Below are 22,529 nucleotides of genomic sequence, written 5' to 3'. Positions count from 1 at the left end.
TTCTTTCACCATTTATTCTAATACTCTGCAAACCACTCAGGTCGGACTAACAGATATCAAGCTGTCTATTTTCCTTTCATAGACACAAATATTACAGCAAAAGTTAATATAATATCACGAGTTCACAAAGAAATGTTAATGAAAATCATGGAAGTTCGTCGTCATCTATCTTTACTTGTGTATTATTTTCAGGTATTTGTTTTAAATATAATATGCATAATGAGAAAGTCAGCAAAAAAGCTAGTCTGGTTGTGGAGAAAAGCACTGAAAAATAGATCTGTTTTCCTTCAGCTTTGCACTAAGCTCTGCACTAAGTACAGAGCTTTTAATAGCAAAAGCATATTGTGTCACTGAATTTTCTGTAAAGAAAAACATACAAAATCCAGATTTTTTTGATTGATAATCTTGTTAACACAGGCAAATTTCACGAAGTACTATGCCCAGACTGAGTCCTGCTATGACCCCATATTTATAGGCAACTAGGCAGCAGCAAATACCACTGAAGAAAAATCTACAAGAGTCTGGGAATACTACTGCAGCATATGTATTAGTCAACAGCTTAAATAAATTGACTTTCTAAGGTTCAATTAATTTGCAAGTCTCAATGAGTATGTGTTCTTCTGCCCCTAAAGCTGAAGTGGTCTTAGCAGATCATAAAAGAAAAAGTATATATATATATTTTTTTTTCCATAATTGAAAACCCTATAAGTAGTTTTATTGATTTAATTTAAAGGATTGTCAAAATGAACATTCAACAGAGAAAGCTTCAGCTGAAAACAAACTGACTGTGAATGCTATTAAAAAAAAAAAAAAAGGCTGGAAGTTAGACTCTATATGTAACTTTAGTTGCCACACATCCACCCCTATTGTCATAGAAAATTTCAAAGTAGTGCTACAAGTACTCTTGATTTGGGTACGCTTACTATTAAAACTCACGTGTGCATATCATGTGAAATGTGTCACGGGTCAGTCATTTCAGCTTTTGACTGTGAAAGCTGCTTTCTAGTAAAACTGCAGGCAGAAATACTTTTATTAATATGCCAGCTGAACTAAACTGTTTTCAGTTCTTTCAGATTTATGTTTTCCTATCTTTCCAGATCTGTGCATCTATTATGAAAGCTTCTGTATTTGGGCTGTTTCAGTGTTCTTTCCAAATTTACATAAATCATAAGCCATGGCTGCCTGGTGTTCAAATTAACTTTTTGTCATAAGCAACCCTCACCAATTCCATCAAGCACAGGCCCTTTCTTACTTCTGCCATCTATATATCTGCAAATAATTTCTTCTTTCAATACATGATCTGTTCTGATTTTCATAAAATTTTTATTAATGTGTGTGTGTGTGTGCCATTCACCTTCCTTCCAGCATCTATTTTTTGAGACTACCAGAAAAATTCCTTGCACTTTCCTTTCTTCTGCTGTTTCTCCTCAATAATGTAGTCTTATATTATAAGAAATAATATTAAAAAAAAAGACAAAAAGACCAAGCTGCACATATGCCTAGGTATTTGCACTGATTTCCAGTGTAAGTATATTATCTGTCTTTACCACTTTCTTTGTGCTTTCTTGCTCATGGTTAATTCCATTTAGTTCTTTGTCCCCTACCTTCAGCGAGTGTTCAGATTTATACACAAAAGTATTCAACAGTCTTGTGAAACTTAAACAGTGAACTCTTCAGGGTATGAACTATTTGCTTCTCTCACATTTGTCTTTATTTGTTTTTGTAGAGCGATAAGCATGCCTAAGTTCAAAATACTAAGTATAAGAGCCAATGCCATTAACTCCTCAGACCCCGAAGTTACATGCAGGTTTAATGTTCAAGCTCCGTATTCTCTACAATGTATGTTTCCCATTGTCCAGGGAACACGGTGGATCCAGGTACTGGATTTATACATCTCTTAATATAGGCATACTGAGATATTAAAAGTCTGGATGAATAAAGCATATTGTAAGCAGAAATTGTTACCTTGAGCTACTTGGGAGGCGCCAAACAAGAGAAATGTTTTGAACTGCTCTATGCTTCATTTCTGTGGATAAATGGTGTCCAAACTCACATTCTCCATGTGCCTAAAAATTCCACTGAATCCTGGTGTCACTGCATAGACTTGTTGAGAGCCTGCAGAGAAAACTGCTATAGGAAAGTTAGCTTGAGAGCTGATTTTGCCATCAATAGAATCACACAGGTTCTGCTGAATGATTACAATAATTCCTTAGTAGTTCACCTCTCAGAATAACTTCATGTTATTCATACCATATTATCTCCTGCTAATTTAAAAATAAAAATGTCACAACAGTAGAATATCTACAGGAGTATGTTATACATGTTATTAATCCATGAAGGCATCCTGTATTATTAAACTATTGTACAGTATCTTAAATATTCATTTTTTTTTTAGTAAATCAAACTTTTTTTCTAATTCCCAGAACAGATATACATGTCCATAAATTTATATATATTCAGGTCCCCATGCCTTGACAGCATTTTACATGCCTGCAGTCCGGAAGCTGCAGACTCCACCCTGCAAGCTGGCGTGGGACTCAGTGCTTGTTGAGGAAGAGCTCTCAGAAGGAGCCACTGAAAACCCTGTCACGTCAGGACTTCCCCACCAAACTTCCTCTATGGAAGTACTGACAGCTCCCGATCCCACCGGTTATGGTCTGAGACACCTTTCTCTGCACTTACAGTCCTGGACCCTTCCACCTCCACAGTAGTTTTCTTCTGTTTGGATTTACTTTGCACAAAGGTTCATTCACTCATTGCTGACAAAACTACAAATCACATATTCTTGCTTTGTTGTCTCTCTCTCTCTCCTCGGTCCCTTTCCCACTTGCACATCATCCCTTTTTCCTTTTTGTCATTATGCTTTTGCACTTATAAATAGATGTCTTTTTGGATCTGAGTTTTGATTGGCAAGGCTTTCTCCGCCCTCTGGCCCATTTTGGTCTTTATGGTTTTGCAGTTCTCCCAGAAATGTAATTTCCTTGGGGACAAAAAAAAAAAAGGCAAGAAAATCTTCCCCTTCATATAAAAATCCATTCATCCACTTTTCATTTTAGTTTCCCTTAGCAAAAGCTATTCTGTAATTAAAACATTGGCAGATAAAATTGCAGAGCTTTCCAGTTCAAGTGAACATTATTGTTTAACATGATAATCTTGTGTCTGACAGTTTAGTAAACTAAATGACTAAAAACATGTAGGACCATCCAGATTAAGGCTCACAGTGAGCAATTTACACCACATCTTTCAGACAGATAGACAGACTCAATTTCCACAGGTAGTGTTTGCAAATGGACCAAAACAGATGATAGAGGCCAGGATGGCCGTGCTGACTAGGACCAACGCTGACATCTACCAGTAGATGATTTAATTTCCACAGCAGATACCTGTACACTTTCTTGGAAAGCCTTCATTCACTCGTGCACTGAATGTCAAGCAAAAGGACCACTGCAGAACGAAGGCACCAGAACATCTTCAGTCCCATGAGCTAAGCACCCTTATTACACACACACACCAGCTTTTTCTAATCTGGGAACGTTATTAATATATTCCATGCTTAATAAAGCCAATTCCAATGCCACAGGCATAATAATACATGCATTTTTACTAGTAGCTCAACTGGTGTGAGACCTCTTCTAACCACTCATTCCTACCCTCACCCACCTTCCATTTCACTAGCACAGCCTTCCATCCCCAACACCACTTCTACCCCAACCTTAAATATAGTTGCACCAACAAACTAAGGGAGCTATGAGCAGCATTATAGAGGTAGGAACAAATGCCTGGGGAACAATCCTAGGATGTACAAACAATCTGAACTTTTTTGCAGCTGACCTACACCCATGACATAACTAAAGATGTATGTGGGTTTTTTTTGTGTGTATGTTTTTTTTCCATATCAGCAGTATACAAGGAAGCAAATTCTAGTTAGTTTTCAACCTACCTATACTAGAGATTTTATCCCAACAATGGAAATCATAGAGCTGATATTTTTGGCAACTAGAATGAAGAGAGCAGCCTCATGGATGTGAATTAACTTCAGAGGACAGAACCCAAGCAGCCATTAATAGATTTATTAGTCCCTAGAAAGTCAGCAAGGATGTGTCAAGGAACACACACAGCATGGCACATGCAAACTTCTTACTTCTTCTCATCTACCTTACAAGGCATAACTTTATCTAGTTTTAGCTGGGTACATCATCTTCCATCTCTAAAATCTCTCTTTCTTCAAGAAGTCTGAATCTCTCACTGCATATCAGGCCTTTGGGAAAGTGGTGAAAGAAGTTCATCTATCTTCATGCAGCACTGCCCAGAGATGGGGATGTTGGGTTGTGCTTTCCTCTAAAAAAGAGAGCGAAATTGTAAGACCCTGGCCCATGATTTTTATGGATTTGTGCAGATGAGCAACTCTGTGCTTTGCTTTTTGTGCAGGTGAAACATATTTTTTAGTTAAAGAAATAAAACAGGCTTGTTTAAATAGCAAACAGGGCTGCGTTTTAAGTCTCTTTCAAACCATATATCCTATCAACAACCTTTACCTCTACAACCCTAGACCCTCAGCCTGCATTCGTGTTTTACTGATGCAACCCACTGGAGAAAAAAAAAAAAAAGTATTTAAATCACGCTCTTTCAATTTTAATCTGATTTCTCTATTACCACAGTAATAATTCTTCCTTTGGGAATTCTGATGTCACCAAGCTCCTGTAGGAGTTTGCTGGTAAATTTACTTGGCATCCCAGTCCCTGTACAGGCATTGTGTTGTCCTGCTCATTTTGCTGTTATCTGTCCAAAGGGGATGGTTGATGATATCTTTTGACCTTTAAGTCTAGCTATTTCACACAAAAGGGTGAAGAACCAGCCTGGTTAAAGGTTCCCGACACATTAAAATGAGAGTGTTTTGTCTTTAGTGAGTTAATCGGCGACTATGACTGACGGATGCCCAGTATTTCATGTTTCTGTAGTGATGCACAGAGCAGACTCTCAGTGGAAACACCTCAAAGGAAAGCAGACGCTGCTCTCGGAGTCTTTCCCCTGCTCTCATCAGTGTGCATTGTAGCGTGCCAGGGAGGAGACCTGCTCTCCCATTCATTCCTGCTGCATGCATGAGTAGCCTGCCTTGGGAGCCTTCAGTGCCTTTTATGAACTCAGTTCATACACCTGGGAATAAAGGGCTAGCCTCCCAGATTCCAGAATAATGCATTGCCCAGGTTTTGAAATCCAGTATCTCTTTTCTGTGTTCTCTCCTCTGAAAATAAGTTCATTATCACAGTCCCAAAAGATTTTTATGCATAAATTGCATGTCAGAGGAGAACATTACACACCCAGCCAATGTGCACAAAAAGCTGGGTGAACCCACTAACTGATATGTTGCTACTTGACATAAACTTGCTGCTGCTTGCCAGTATAGGATTATTTCCAGTGAAAGTATTCGAGGTCAGCTTGCATAGAAAAGAGACATACTGCACACGCATGCATGATTGCTCCTTAAACCACAACTAACTCTAAAGAAAGCTGAGCTGAATATTGGTCAAATTAAAATAAAATATTTCAGAGACTAAAATCACTTCACAAGAGATCTACAGAAGTTGTCCAAACAGCTAATTAACCATGCAAGCAATGGTGGACAAAATGTTAGTGACAGAGAACACCTTAGGCATCTAGTTAAAGACAAGAATTTCATTGCTTTTCATTATTTCAAAAGCAGGAATTTATAACGCTGGTCTGCCAGATATGAGTCTCTTTTTTCTGCTCTGCACAGTCTTCTGTACCTCATCTAGATGGTTGCTGTTTTACTTTAAGGTTAAAGTCTAAACTAAGTTCAGACATGTATGTGGATATTCTTATCGCTTATATTGTTATAATTGGTTATAGAAAGATAAAAGCAAGGCTGCATGAGTAGAAGTGTATAAACAGTTTTAAATTAAATGAAAGCTTCTGTTCACAGGTAGCCTAAACATAGTAGTTACATGGTGATAATGCATAATTAACAATGGTAGGACAGCTTGCAGGTAAATCTCAGTTTTATCCTTGATTTATGTCCTTGTCTATATCTCAAATTATATCCTTGAATCTGTATCTCATATCTTACTGTCTAGAATTACATCTTTACAATTCATGATCCTCTCCTCCAGAGCTGAATTGCCAACCATTAATGTCATTCAGACAGTCCTGAATTGCTCCTAGATAGAGGTCCAACAGTATTTATCTTACCTCTTGGCACTTAAATGTTTTCACAGACAGCTTCCGTAAAATATTATTCATAGAATAACTTGGGTTGGAAGGGACCTTAAAGATCATCTCGTTCACAGTTGACAAGTAACTAACAGGCAGAAATCCCTGTGCAAGGATGTCTATCCCATCATTCAGTCCTGACTCCCAAACATTTTGCAGGCACTAAATTAATTTGTTAGATTAGTAACATTTGAAATTTGTTCAGTACTTGCAATATTCTTGGGAAAATAAATAAATAAATAAATAAATAAATATTCTTACTGTTCTTCTTTTCTAATGATGTTTGGTCAGCCTTTTTCAATCTGCAGGTCTGCTCAAAGCTATTGAATGGAGTTAACAGATCCCTGTAAATTTAAACTTTTACTTTTGTAAGTTATATTTTGGAAATTCCTTAGGAGTAGTCGGCAGACTGTGGCTTGGAAAGCACCTGTCACTCTTGTGACATGTTTTCAGGAGCCTTTTCCCTTCTCCCCTGTCCATGAGAGGGATTCAAAGGCAGCCTGTCAATTAGGCACACATGCAGCATAAAATGACATCTTGACCATTCTTAGCCTAAAAAAGCCCACACTTTGGCCCTCAAAACAAAGACTGATAACTCCAGTGGTCACTAAAAGGGGCACTCTATGAACAGAATTTAAATCCACCTAATGGCTGCTTTTACTCAGCTGTTTCAATTCACACTGTTATTCCCTTCTCCGTTTCCCTTTAATGCAGAGAGCTGGTCCTTCCTCTTCATTGCCTGAGGACTCTCCTGCTTAAAGCAGAGAGCCATCCCACGTGCAGATGAGAGGGAATTTCAGATTAGAGCAACTAGCATGATTAATTGGCTAGAGAGACAGTCTTACTGTACAAAGACAGCTTTTATACCATGAATACAATACATTCGTATGACTAAGCATGAACTAAATGATGAAAAAGGTATATTCATCATTTTCCCTGTAAATATTTGAAGAGTATAAACATGAAGAAAGGGAGTGAATTGTAGTACTTTACTTTCTTGCTGTGAAATAATATCTTTGGTCATGAATGACTGCAGCCAGTGACGAGGGACTCCTACTTTTGGCCCAACAAAACTTTCAGCCATTCTCTGAATAGTTGTGTGCACACTGTGAAATCTTGTAAGCCTATAGCCCAGTCTAGGATGAGGGAAGCTCTTGGGCACCTGCCTGTGAAAACTAGAGAGGAACCAATCACTTTTCTGGGCATGTACATGAAATTTCAGGTGGAGCCAAGAAAGATAAGAAACACTGCCTAGAGAGGCAGAATAGTCAGGGTGTATTGTTCTGGGTGCACCCAGTGACTCAAACCATATATTGAAATGTAATTTATCACCAATTAACCCAAATTTGTCAGAAGAAATAAACCTCTATGTTGTGTTTTTTTTTTCTTTCTATTTACATAAATTATAATTTATTTCAGCACAGTAGCATCTCAGCACAGCAAGGCATTCTGTGAGCACAGGCTTATTTCCTGCAGTCCATCTTCCCCATATTCCCTCCACACTAGTCTTCTGGTATTAACTCCTGTCTCCCCCCACAAAGTATTATGCAACTATACTGCTCACTAAATAACACAACATCCAGTTTGTCTCACACATGGCGTTAATGGTGAGCCTTCAGAGTGGCAGTAAGCAAGCTGAGGACACTGTCTTCGAGTCAGAAAATCAATTCCATGCATGGGAGGGCGACATGAGAGAGACAAGATTTTTGTGGAACACCTAGGCCTAGCATTCACTAATTACCTTAGGAAAACTCAGATCAAAGGGAAGCAGCAGCATTATTTGTACAGGTGAATGGATTCCAGGCATTCCCTCTCCCCAGCTCTGAAGCACAGAAAGCAAATGAGAACTGTTATTGAAAAGTGATCAGTACACAGTGGGATGGTGATCAAAGACAAAATGTGAGCTATTCTGCAAAACTCTATCCATGTGGACGATTGAACTATGCAAAATTAAGAGATTACACTCTAACCAGAATTGAAATTACTGCGAATTGTTTATGTCTAGTTGCAAAGCATTTCAGATGACTCAGCTCATTTTGTGATGATCATTTTTTTAGGCTTTTTAAAGCTAGAACTGTTTCCTAGAGAGAAACAACAGAAGAACTATTGCCCAAAATAATTAAGACAAAACTGGACAACATTTGCTGTCAAAAACAGCATAGCCTTTGCAGTGCAGAGCAGACATAGGAGATATTTCTGTAACTAATTTCTTTACTTTATCAGAAAGAGATTTCCTTTGGTTTCACTACATTCTTTTTAAGTTCATGCTCCTTTGTTCCCGTGTCTGATGTAAATTCAGAGATTCCTACATGTCTCTTCGCATACGGTTCTGCTCTTTACAGTCCTTTTTCACAATACTAGTTTTCAAAGCCTTTTGAAGGATTACTGGCTCAGCTGAATCCATCCAATGACATCTCATAGGCACAGTCATTAGAAACAGAAAAAAGAGCAGAACTTCACATCCAAAGTGCAATTCCTCTCCATACAAACTGCCCCATCTCAGTTTCAGCAACATTCAGTTTTATTAGAAGAATCTCATTTTAATGCACAGATTATTGTCCTTGTGGCAACAAATGGAGAAAAATGTGTTAGCACCCATTTCACATCCACTCCGCTCTGACAACACACCATTAGACAGCCCACTAGACTGGAAGAGTGCCTTACCCGTGGTTGACTGAATATCTGCTTTCTTCTCTGTCAGATTCCTCTTTGAAAAGTATTTTTCTCAGTAACAGTTTATACATGAGCTTTGCACACCCTGTACAGGTCTATTGCCTTTTTTTTTCGTTTTTTCACTTGTCTGTATTGTACCGAACTTCATTCATGGCAGTGCTTGGAAAAGAGTGGGAAACAAACAAACAAACAAACAGAGTTGTCACACCAAAATTTCATTATCTAATTCAAAGCATTTCTGGGGCAGGAAGTGCTGTATGGCCAGAACAGGAGAGGCCACAACTGAAGGATAAAGGGAGGATGTGGTCCTCCCAGGTCTAAGTGGGTTGTTCAGATACAGTACAAACAGCCTGGAACTGGGGATTGGACCAAGGTGGACCAGGCAATGACATAAGGAGGACCAGGCAGAGGCAAAGCAACTCACAGCCTGCCACAGGCACTTACACAAAGCACCTGGAGTCCTTCTGGTTGAGTCCCTATCCCTGGTAGAGCAGCAGTCACAATATAGACCAATAAAACAGATCAACAGTCTGAAACCAGTTTGCAGGATGATTCACTCTGACCTTTTTTTTTCTTGCCTTTTCCTCAAGGTCTCACCACCTCTTAGAAGCTCTCCTCCCATGCAGGAGGTCAGTCCTTGCCTGGCTGGGAGAAAATAGCTCATGGTGTATGTCTCAATACATGAATTGAAGGAGGACCTCAAATCTGGATCGAGCCCACAGGATCTTAGATTATCTGAACTGAATACATGCTCAGGTTTCACACAGCAAGCCCCCCAGCTGCGTGTTCATCTCCCCTGGGAACAATCCAATTCAATACAAAAGTGAAGATGAATAAGATGAATTCCAAAATGATTCACAATGAAGTGTTTCATTCGTTCTGAACAAAGAGTTTTCAGAACTCTTTTTTCCCATGGGGAAGGGGAGAAGAGGTATTTCAGCTTTCTATCCCCACTCAGGGTGGAAGCAAGCACTGAAACATTTCCCCAGAAATATAATGGGTGGGATGTTTTTTTGTTGGTTTTTTTTTTTTTTTTCCAGCTCTGATTTTCTATTTGTAGGTGAGAAAGAAGGTGGGAGAAGGGCAGAAGACAGATATGGTGATGGGAACTGGAAAAGAATTGAAAAGGATTGGGTTAGCATTGTCCATCCAGTTTGAACTATAGACTTTACCATGAACTTTTACAAACTAAAACATTGCAGATGTGTACAGTGCATGCACCTACACAAGCAGAGATCTCTTGCTAGATTTTTCTTCCCTTTTTCCTATCAGCACCAAAAATGTGAGTTTTGCCCCTAGTCAGAGGCCTGAACTCCTGTTCTGAAGAGCATTCTTCAGTGCAATTCAGAAAAAGTTCTTTTTTTGTCACTGGCCCCATTACCTAATGCTTTGCAGCCCTGCCCAATAAAGATTTATTCATCTCATATGTTCCTGGTTGTGACCTTATGTTCAGCCGCAGTTGGACGACTCCACACTCCAGGGCTCTCATCTCGGCGTTCCCAACCCAGGAGCTGCTGCGCCTGGGAAGACCAGCCTGCAAAGCCTCACCGGGCAATAAATCCAGCCTTGAAGGCCCAACCTTTTTAAATCAAGCATTCAGCCTCATCGGTTTTGTTACTGCATTAATACCACCCCGAGGAAAACCAAGAATAAGAGTCCAGTATATTTCCAATATGTTACTTTACTGGCAAGTTTTGTATTGAGTTCTGTCTGAATATTTCATTTCTTAACTTTTCTTTGAATCCTCTTTCTCAAGGTGCTGTTTATGAAGAATGTCCCTGAATTAGCTTCTGTACTGAAAATAGGAGCCCACCGTGAGGGTTTACATGACTGAAGTCAGCACTGTGCTCAGCTCTCCCCTCATCCAGACTTGTTTCACAAGTTTTCTGCAGTTAAAACTTATTCTTCCACAAGCTACATGCAGCTATGCAGTTCAGAAAAGTGAATCAAAAGTTTTCTTTCAGACTATTACCCTCTTTCCCTACCCCCTGCTGTCCAGAAGTCCGTAGTTTCTGGGACAGTCCAATTAAAAAAAAGTGAGCATCCCCCCTCCCAAAACATGTTTCTCTTAGTTCGTTCAGTATTGAGTCTCTCACTCCAGCTGAGCCCAACATTTCTTTCCTGCTGAATCCCCCTGGCAATTCCTGTGCTGAGTGCTAACAGCGGTGCTACTTTCTCTGCTAAGGGAAACTCTGAATAACAGAGGAGGGGCTCTTGTAAATAGGCAAAAAAAAAAGGTAAAACATTCACTGCTGGTACTTCCTAGAAAAAGTAGTGTTTCAGTATTACAAGAGCAGTCCAGAGCTATGCACCTTCTAATAGTTATTTAACAATGATCAGAAGATCTTTGGTCTTAATTACAGCTAAATTTTCCCACTCCCTGTGCTGACAGTGACATTGAAATTCTGCCAGATTAATGGCCTTTTCCTACTTGTATGGTCACTTATGGCTAATTTGTCACCATCCATGAGGCTTTGTTCATGCATTTACACAACAAAATGAACTGGGCTTTAACCAGACAAGGTAAGAGATTTAGTTAATAAAAAATAATGAAGGATATTTCTGAGACACTCTGGTGAACTCAGCACTTGAACCTTTCAACATTCATTTACCCAAGAGAGCATTTGATGAGATCTACTGATTTTCAGTAATTAGTTCACTCAGTGTATTTCTTTTTCATATATTTGACCATTTGTAATGAGAACTAAGACACCAAGCACGTAATGAAAAAAAGCTGTCAGTATTACAGCAGTGGTTTTGACGGTGGTGCTAATAGGTTATTTTATCTGCACTTATTCACTGTGGACTTTTCAAAGGATCTATCTCTTGCTCTTGGCTTAAGTAACAGAAAGTTGTGGTTGATGTACTGCTGATATGTGAAAAATACTTTTCACTGATTTGAGGAGGATCACATGTGAAACTGGAATCACTGTGTTTCTTCAGGAATCAAAAGTTGACAATAATATTGAGCCTTGCCTTTACCTTTTTGCAGTGAGAGAGAAATCAGCTGCATTTGACCTAAAAACCTCAGGCCTAATTTTGAATAACTACAGAAAAACAGTTTTTAACAGGATCGCATTTCACTGTTTCAGACAAATGTGAATTCCTTTCCCTTTGCGTGGATTTCTCTAAGCAGGGAAATCCAATTCCCTCTGGATTCTTCCCCTCTGAGTGAAGGATGAGACTGAGTCATCCTCCGTTTGTTTGTCTTTGATGACGAATATTACTCGCAACTTCCAAACAATGTCAGCAACAAAAACAGGGCATCTGGGGCTTGGTTCATTTATGCTTAAACCCTTCCAAAACATTACATAGAAAATATGCATATGCTTAATTTTAAACACCTGAATAACTCCATTGGCCTTAACTGAAATATTTCTGACATTAACATTTGCTGGATTAAGAACTTCGTATTTATTAAAGCTGTGCCCCATTTGCAATAGGAATATGGTGCTGGTGCAGCTGTGCCATTCCTGGCAGTGAAACACGCTTAATAATTTATTTGTTTAGACATATTCTTCTGGGAGCACCGTGACATTCATGATCTAACACAACTACTTAGGCTGCAGGTACCACTTATGTCCAGATAGATAGCTCTTTGGTGAGGCCATGCGTCATGATTCCCCTGCAGAGAGCACTACAAAGGTGATTCCTTGTCAGACTTGCCTTTGAAAACTGCTAATTCCATTCATTCACCTGTGAATGCAAAATGCAAGGTGTGTGATGGAAACTGATGGAAAGCATAGCACACACTGCCGTAAGCAGTCTGAGATCTAGTCTAAGATCTAGTCTGGAATTCTTTGTCTTCTTCAGAGGTAAAAGCATGGTTTAGTATAAAGCAGTGGCAAAAGCACAGGGCTGCAACTCCTATTTACCTATCTCAATTAAAGGCAAATAATTCTCTAGCAGACTGCAAAAATCTGCACACAGAAAATATAAATATTCATGTATTACAGTTACTGTTGTCAGTCTTTTCTCCTTGCCATCTTTTTCCCTGCTCTGCAATGACAGAGGAGTTCTGTTGAGCCAGGCTCTTCTTACAACAGACAGGATGAAATTGTTTCCTTGGTTAGACAGCTCACCCTTGAGGTATGCTCAAATATATCCTCTTTTGCACATCTATGCTGCAGCTTCCAATTAGGGAGGCAATATAAGCAGCAAGCAGCAGCAGGGGAGAGAATAAGATGTTCTTTCTCTCCAGATAGAAAATCCCATGCTGACAAAAAAGTTAGGATTCAGCAGCTCAGAAAGTTTCTTTGCTTTCTTGTGCATTCATGTGAGAGAATTCACATACGTGTACACTCCTTTCCTGAAGGTTGGAACTGTAGCTCTCAGACCTTGAACTATTCAGAGAGCTGGAAATGTTTGTCTGATCCTCTGCAGTAACAGTTTATGGAGAAAAGCTCTTTTCTCCCAAGAATATTCTCATCTGGAAATGCAAGACAGCCTCTTCTCCATCTGATAGTGGTTTTCCACTGAATTCTGTCTGGGCAAAATAACTAAGCAAATCCTGCTGTTATTTCTACTTGCTGCTGAATGTTGATCTTTTGAAGTCATTCCTAATGCAATACAAGATGAGAACAAATAAATTATTTTTTTAATAGGGACAAAATAAATACACTCCAAAAAAAGATTATTTCCAAGTTGCTGCTCATCATCACCAAAGTCTGAGATGGTCTGATGGTGAGGAGGCATCACCAAGCAATAAACACCTCAGGTTAGATAACCCAGAAAAACTCTATCTCAGCTGGGATCCTAAACAAAGCCTTTGAGCAAATCTTTGGGAAAATCCCCAGGGACACTCCCTTCCCCATAGTCTGTGGCGTTGTTTTGCTGTTGTTGCTGTTTTTTATTTTTTTGAGAATAAAATGCTGACTTGATTATTTTCAGGCTTGATATTATACTACCACAATGTTCTTACGCTTGCAATAGATTGAAATGTTTTAATGATATACCTGGTGTTTATCTGGAAGCAGAGAGGCTAAGCACCACCCAGCTCAGTCCAGCATGAAGGCTGAAGCAGGTTTGTGTTAATTTTGAGCTCTTCATGCTGCCTTTGCATTTACTTAGTTTTTCTTTAACTTTTGGCTTTATAGCCTCAAAGTAACTTCAGTCAAAATAGCTGAACTTTGCCAGGTTTCGGGTCAAAAATATGTCAAAAGTAGAGTTTTACGTGATTTCCACCCAACAGTAAATCCCTCCCTGTATCTGATATTCAGCCTAAGCTCACTTGAAAAGTTTTAGGTTTTGCAGGGTACGTTTCTCACAGCTCTACGTTGAAGAACGCTGGAATGTTATACTGCTCTCAGAGGGCTTCATCCAAATCCCAGCTAATTTGATGGGCGTCTTCAAGACTATCAGGAGAGGTGGATCAAGGAAAAGATTTTGCTGATCTGCAGAATCAGATTCTCAAACAGCGTGCACAGAACAGTGCCAGACAGAACAATAAAACAAGATAAAAGTGTTTTTTTTTTCACTTGCTAGTTTCAAGTAGCAAACATTGAGGGCAAAGTTCCTGGGAAACACCTCATGAAACACATTTCTTCTTCTACACTCATTACTGCAATAAACATCATTTTAGAGTCACAGCAATAAACATTTTCTTGAGACTCTTTAAAACGGACAATTTTGCACCCTCAAAGATAGTGAATCCCAAAACAAGATTGACACCTCCAGATACATGCTTCTTGCCTGCAAGTATGCACTCTGGCATATTCTGGAAAAGCAGCAGCATACAGCTTGCCTCACTAGTGCCTCATTATATTTTTCTAATATCTAAAGGACACAAGTTCAGCACCAGCTATGAGGGATACAGGCAAGGATATTTCTGGAGCGTCTTGTTTAAAATCATACAGGGGTAGTCCACAAAGAGATTTAGACCCCTAAGAGTCTCAGCACCACAGTTCAAGTGCTACCTACCTTCAGGCATGTCCTAAGACCCTTCCACTACAACACATTTCATGAAGAAAAAAGGAAATCACTTAGTTTATTTCTTTTCCTTTTCCTTTCCTGTATTTCCTTGCCTTTTCCTTCACAGCTGTTATTCAAAGGCCATCAAAACAAAAGTAGCTCAATACTAAGTTATTTTTCACCCTATTTTATAAGAACTTTATGCAGCATCACTTTTATTTATTATGCAAAGCAGATTAAAAAAAAAAAAAAGTGAAGAAATTGCATTGAAAACAATGCAAAACAGAAAACAAAGTTTACACCAGTCCTTGTTTAAATGTTTTCTAACATAACAACTCATACTGCAAGCTCCCTGGTACCCTATCTGTATGCTTGATCACTGGAGACAAAGATTCTCCTCCAAGGAAGAGGAAATTCCAGGTTTCTCATCACCCATTGTGTCCTACAAGAAGAACGACAGACCTGATGTCAACCTGATGGTAATTTCTGGGTAGACACGTGGTCTGTTAAGCTGCATTCATTTCCTGATACTTACAGGCTTAACAAAGAAGAAAGCCTGCTACACTGCTTGAAAATGAGGTCCTGTGGGTCAGTTCTGAAAAACCACAAACATACCAACATATAGAAAATATTACTAACCTCTGTTTAAACAGGGCTATCTTGGCAGGTTGTTACGCAACTTTTCCAAAAGTATGTTAGATATTGGCAGACACTGAGAAATATCATCCAAGTCCTTTTCTCTCTCTCACACTCTTTTTCTTCTTTCTTTAATAGTCTGTCAATTTGGTGTCCTGGAGAGAGAAAAAAAATGTTCCATGAAGAAATCACTTTGAAGCTTAATTTTTCACTGCCAAAAAACTTGGGACACTCGTTTTTTCCAGTCTTTCTCTAACTCTTGTTATCACTACTGCTGACTCATCTCCTGATGCTGAAGGAAAAACAGTTTTATGGGAACATGAAGAGGTCACAACTGAATTATTCTGGCTTTTATAAATGGCTCTGCAAATCATTCTCCACATTGCTATGAGACAGATTTTCATAATTTCTGGGTCAAAGCTTGTGCTTCAGAGCAGGGGGATGCCCAGAGTGGTGGTGAAGTGTGCAGTCTTACCTCTTGGGCACAAAGACCACTTCTTACCCAGCTTCAGTGAACTATTGCTCTCCTGCACACTGTTGGAGCAGTACCACACAGGAATCTCATTCAGCTTTCCCCAGTAGGGGAAAAATAAATAATAAATAAATAAATAAATAAATAATCTCTCACCTCCCCTATAAATGCTTACAAGGTGCAGTAAATCAGGACTGATTCCTCAAGAAGCTTCTGGAGAATATAAAGGCTCTACTCTACTCTACCTCTAAAACTTGCATGGGGATTTTTATTTTTAAGTGTGTTTGTTTGTTTGTGTATAGAAACAAATCATTGAATTACTTCTCCCTTCTTCATAAAATCCCTTGTGCTTTTCACACATATAAGTACACCAATATACTTGAAAGCAAGTTAAATAATCCCAATAAATACTATTGCAGTGAGTTTCACCTGCACTTGCTATCTACAAATCTTTCATACATAAGTTATGAAATTAGCACTTTTAGCAGAGGTTATTTGTAAATTCTTCTAGCAAAAAGATGCTTGGAAATTATGCTGTCTGTGAATAGTTCACTGTACATGTTTACAATGACTTTGTATGTAATTACATACCATTAATCAGTCAGATGGTTGTACGTCTGCTCTCTTTTCAGAGGCAGAACACTGTGTAATGAGAATATGAATATGATATGCATATCAGCCTATGCAGCTGAACATAGCATTGACCGGGGCATATCTGTAAGAGTTTCTGCTTTTTTCAAGATTTTTCAAGATTATTAAACAAGCGTGTGTGTGTGTGTGTGTGTGTGTGTGTGTGTTTGTAAAGATGGCATAGATAGGCCAGTAACAGACATAAAACTGAAAAATCACTTCTGGCTTTCAAGAACCACTCTGAGATATTTTCCATACTGAGAAATACACTTTACAAGCCATGATGCATATGTGAGCTAATAGACTGTTTGGTTATTCCTCATCTGGTGAAATTAAAGAGCATCTCATAGACTGCATGTTAAAATGAGTCTCCAGTTATTTTTAAGCAGAATGATAGTCTTAGTAGAAGAGGGTAAGCTTGCTTCCTCTCATGAAATAGGTTTGCCTTGCAGTACTCATACTCACCAGACAAGATATCCAACAAGCAGACTGAGCAAGCAATGCATCCACTGGACTGCTGCATTACAGGAGCATGGTACCAGCATGAAGACAAAGGCCACTGCTGCTGCACGTTGAGCATGATACCATCCTGGGGCAAGTGTGCCATATTCCCATCACTTCCTGCATTAACACCTTCAAGCACGGCAGACAGAGGAAGGCTGCCCATGTTCGATGTCTACATAGGTTTCAGGCATGAGATAGCTGCTAAATGTTTACCATTACCACAAAGAAGGTTGTTCAGGGCAGAGCAGAAGACAAATTTCAGCTGCTTAGGAAGTCAAAGTCTAGGGTGCCAACATTCAAATCATCTCCAGTTTTATGCTGCAACTGAGAGGTATTGAGGTTTGCAGTGTTGGAGGTAAGAACCTTCATCTCTCCTCAGTCCTTGAAATAGGTGCCCTCTTCTTTGGATCAAATTCTTGGTGAAGTTTGTTCCTTCTCAATTGGTTATTTGGAATTGCCACCGAAATTTGCTGTTGAAAGGCTGGAATAAGCTTAATAAAAAAACAAACAAACAAAACAAAAAAAAAAAAAAAACAAGAATAAATCTTCTTGGGACGTGAGGGTTGAAATTATTGTTAGAATCATCTGCTTCTGAACATTTTCAGTCCTAGAATTCATGAGAGTAGTGATAAAATATAGCTAATGTCTGACAATCCCTATTTCAACAGTGAAATTCACAGACAAATAAACATGCTTCTAAGTACTATAGCTTGATTTGCTTTGTAAGCATGTACCTTCTTTATCCCTGCACATGGAAATGGCTTTCATAGGAAATTTAAGATAAATAGAAGAGAAACTTCAGTATAGACATGTGGTGTTCATCAAGGACAACTTCCAAATCAGCAGGAGTTCTCCATAGTTGGAAACCTTCACCATACCATCATTATCTGCTCATTAGGAACCCTCCAGCATCCATGGCTGAAAGCCAGTAACCCCCTTGCCTGCCAGTTTGACCAACAACACTTTTAGGACTTGAGTTCCCAGAACTTGATAACATCGGAGAAAATAAATAAATAAATAAATAAATGAACCTCTAATGATGATTACTTGCTTACCTGTATTCCCAGGCCTGAGTCTATAGCTGGTTACTCATTGAGTTGCTATTAATATGTCAAATCAGCATAGCAATCACAGTCAAAAAAAATAATTAATGATGGCAATAATAGTTTTTGTTGACCATGAACCTGTACAGAAACAAAGGTTACATTTACCTTCTCCCATGAGATGGGTACACATTTTGCCACTTAAAATATCCAGTGATATGCAGTCTCCTTAAGCAGGGATGGCTTGTTTTGAATCTAGTCAGGATAAGCAGTAGCACCTCTACAAGAGATCACTGTATGTCTTCTGTCTTATCTGTAGAAAACATGAGGGAAAAATGACTTCTCTTTCTCATATGTAACATTACACAGAATCGTCAAATGCCCTGTAAAGAAATAAAAGTGTCACTGGTTCATAACATTACTTCAGAGCATCTTTATTTCTAATAAAAACCAGTGTGTCCTTCTGATATACTTATCCATTCCTGTATATTTCTGAAATCTTTTGCTGTCTTGCCCTGATGTTTTGGCTTAATTTTCTTGTTCTTTCTTTTTTTTTTTTTTTTTTTCTGACTATACTAGCTCCTGTCCATTTTCAATTAGTTGTTTTCTGTGTCCATACTGAAAAGCTGTAATGATTTTTTTTTCTATTACATTCCTTTCCTAGTTTGCACATTGGGTATATTTACATTAATCTCGTAGAGGTTTCATACATTGCAATCCTCCATGTGATGCAGTCTGAGTTATGGGATACCTGACGGGCCTCTACAGAACTGGGAGACATGCTATAGATGGCAATTTCACTAGTCATTGAGAGAGAAGCCTTCCATGGCCCTGTTGTGTGAAACAGGTCTGGATGTGCCAGGTGACATCCTGGCTCTGAGGAGGGTGTTTGTTGCAGAGCTACAATTTCTCCATTTATCTCCTCTCACCACAACTCTGTCTTGAAAGTCACAGAGTGAACTCTTCCATTCTCTAAAACACCACATTTTCTAATGTCATTTCAGAGCGTGGTGAATCCCTTGTTTCCTGAGGCCATGGAATGACCCCTGTTGTATACACCAAGCCAGTCCTTGTGCCTGGACCAGTTTGCCTTTGTACCACTACAGTGAGTCTGCATCCAGAGCTCCTTCCAAGGATAGTTACTCTATTTGCATCCTGCACAGCATCCTGACCGCTAATCTATAGCTCCCTGTCGTAGAAACATCTCTAAAGGCCCCTTTCACAGAAAGTTGCCAGGAGACAGCTCTTTCCAACCATCTACAACTATGAGGAGATTTTCTCTCCACCTTTGATTTTTTTTTTCCTAGTCAACATATTGTAGTTTGTTCCCAGCACAGGTAAACCCTGACCTAAAGCAGATTCAAGAAGTCCAAAGGAAGTGGATTTGTAAATATAATAACAGCTCCATACCTGCTAGGGGATTTCACTGCAAGCCCACAGAAAATGCTGTGAAAGCTTCCAAGATTGATTTCTATCCTGTTTTTTTTCCCAGTTTCCATTTCTCTCACTCTGATAATATTCATTATCCAATAGGAATTCTTCCTGTGGTGTTATTTTTAAATTAATTTTACAGGCTACCTGTATCATTTGTGTGTATAAGGAAAATCCCAAAATCTGTAAAGCTGTTTGTAACTTTTGGCAACAAAATAGTGTTCTTCCATGTTTATAACATATAGCCAGCTATACCTAATTCCTGAAGAAATTAAGCTTGAAAGAAGCTTTGATATCAATACATTTCCATTTGAAATACTCCTTTGAGCATTTCAAAGCCCGTGGACATTATGGTGATAACTTACAATATGTTCATGAATATGTTCATGAAGATTTTAACCCAGGATGTCAATACCAGAGAAGCTTGCTAGGATAAATAACAATGAACTTAATACCAAACAAAGGTTGTTATCACTTTCCCTTTCAAGTTTTGATAGCTAAAGGACACAAGCAAAGTGCTTGTGTCACAGCCCCAGGCATATGGGTTTCCCTTGTCTAGTTACCTTGCTAATGAGACAAATTAAAAATGGTAAAAAACATGTCAGAACTTAGCTTTTTGTTTGAGCAATGTTCACTCCCACGGACATAACAGCTATTTCCCATTTCAAAAGTTATTAGCATGATCCTTTGGAAGAAAATTCAAAACCTTTCAGCATCTGAAACTAATTAATGCTGTGACTGAGCTGTGGCAGGGTGTAAAGAAAAATCTCTCTGCAATTGCTCATTTGTACTCAAAATAACCTTCGCTACTTGTGTATATCTTTACTGTCAGTGGGAAACTGAAACACTGATCGCAGAAAAGTAATTGCCATTTATAGTCCAGCAGAGCAACAGATATACCTACACCAAAACCATTTCTATTCATATGGATCCCTGTTCATGCTTTCTGTTGGTTTGCAAGGCAGAAGACTCAAACATGGATATCTTGGCGACATGAACTTGGCAACTTGGGGCCGTTTTGAATACACAGCAAGTCCACAAACCTTTACTATGTCACGTCTCTAGGAGAAGACAGTAGGGGAACAGTACAGTCTGTTAATGAAGATTGAGGCTTGATTTCAAAGCATGCTAGTGTCCATGATTGTGAGCATGACACTTAAATTTTCAGTGTTTTTTGTTCTCTTGCTCCATGCTAAACACTCATATTGCCCACTTCACAGATCTTTTTTGAAGATTAGTTGATTTTGATTTCTACCATGTTCAGCTACTACAGTCAAAAAGGCATCAGGGGAGATTATATATATATATCATTATGTTTGTAATCTTTAGTCTAAGCTAGTTAAATAAAACCAAATATATTTATGCCCCTTATTAAGGAGTTGACCACAGCACTTATAAAGGAGCAGTATTTTCATGAAGAAGTTCAGCTGACTGTATTAGAACTTCCTCCATAATTAGCTCGTTCACCTTCATTGAGGATATTATTGATATCCTCTAGAACGAATGACAACCTGTGGTGCAGGCTTTGCACATGCATAACTCTGTGAAAACTCCCAATACTGATATACACAGCACACCGTCAAAAGTACATGTCAAAAGAGCAAGAGATAAGTTATTCCTTTCAGATGATAAATAGCAATGCAGTTTATTTGAAAATGTCTACATTTGGATAGTCTCATATTTCCCTTTTCAAAGATAGAGGTTTTATTTCTCCAGGTTCTGTGAGGTTTTTTTTCCAAATGTCAGGAGAAAATTTGTTAAACATCTCATTCTCTTTCATTTTTACTCCATTTATTATTTATAAAACAATGAATCACTAAAACTTGGATTTATCAAGGACTATAGTTCATTTTTTTGCTATGAGACATCATTTAAAGGTCAATTATGGACTTTGCATTTGCTCATGCACTTAATTTGCCTGATGCAGTGCCAGTTTTTGAAGAACTCACTTATACATGCCTTTCTTACATTTCATCTGGAACTAACACCAGAAAAAAAAAAAAAAGAAAAAAAAAAAAAGAGGATAAAATAAAATTGTTGAAATAAATGGCCTGCATTTGTCTTTAATGGAAAAGGCTAACTAAGGTAAGAAAGATTAGATTTGTGACTAAATGACACAATTAATGCTTAAGAGAAGTGAGATGCTGATTCTGCCAGATCCTTAGAATCAAATGGTGAAATTAGGTGCTTCTCTACTGATTCAAACAAGCATTTATCTATTCACACAAATGGAAAATTTGTCTCTGAGATTGCAGGTGCATCTGGCTAGGCAGTTCTCAAGGACAGTCTCTGAAGTTGTGATTATGACACCAAATACATTTGGTGACCTTGCTAGACAAACTACATGTGTTCAGATGACTGAATAGGGAATCAAGGAAACATGGTGAGTTCACATGGCTTTGGGTGGTTATTTTTTGGTAGGTGAAAGAAGAGAAGGGTAAAAAAAAAAAAAAAAAAAAACTCAGGATCAGTTACCAAATGTATTATATGATAAGCAGAAAAAGAAAGCATTTTTTTTCTATGCCTTCCTAAAAAGATAATGTTCACTGTGGGATACAGAACAAAGTGCCTGAAGTATAAGGACACTGAGAATGTTTTCTACAGTGTTTAGAAAGCAGAGAGTTTATCAATAAGATTTATAAGATGAAGTGATATACCAGCTTTTTCAGAAAGAAAAAGAAAAATAATCAGAAATATCTTTTTTTTCCCCCTGCTGTGCCATTATCTTTAAATATGGTGTTTTCTCACAAGTAATATATGCTATACTGAGAGCTTGCCTGCAATCCATTACATGACAATGGGGAAACCTCCTGGCATACTTCATTCTTAGATATCAAACTGAAATCACTAAAAAGCAGTATGTAGAACTTCATATAAAAAGCATCCACCCTTAATTTGCATATATTAGTTTGGATTAAATTCTAGCAATGCATGACCATATACTTCCTTCATTATCTTACTGGAGAAACAACCTTTGAAAGATTTAGAGCAAAAGCAAGCTG

At 38.5% G+C, this 22,529-nt stretch overlaps 1 protein-coding gene across 26 annotated transcripts in view; it reads left to right on the top strand.

The window, feature by feature from the left end:
• LOC308191401 (uncharacterized protein) overlaps positions 1–22,529 on the top strand; it is a 98,277-nt gene that overhangs the window by 53,579 nt on the left and 22,169 nt on the right. For 14 of the 26 annotated variants that reach the window (XR_013947940.1, XR_013947941.1, XR_013947943.1 and 11 more), the window contains one exon: positions 17,002–17,597. The exons of 2 other annotated variants lie outside the window; for them this stretch is intronic. Coding sequence is in view for 1 of the 24 variants with exons in the window: in XM_080583738.1 (XP_080439864.1) it covers positions 19,101–19,126 (26 nt within the window). In the remaining 23 variants the exon portion in view is untranslated. 10 more of the 26 variants (XR_013947934.1, XR_013947935.1, XR_013947937.1 and 7 more) reach the window with 6 other exon arrangements.

The sequence above is a fragment of the Anser brachyrhynchus genome (assembly GCF_964034855.1).
Source record: "Anser brachyrhynchus genome assembly, chromosome: 3".
NCBI classification, from domain to species: Eukaryota; Metazoa; Chordata; class Aves; order Anseriformes; family Anatidae; genus Anser; species Anser brachyrhynchus.
The sequence above is the reverse complement of the archived record's forward strand: the minus strand, read 5'-3'. Positions and strand labels throughout refer to the sequence as shown.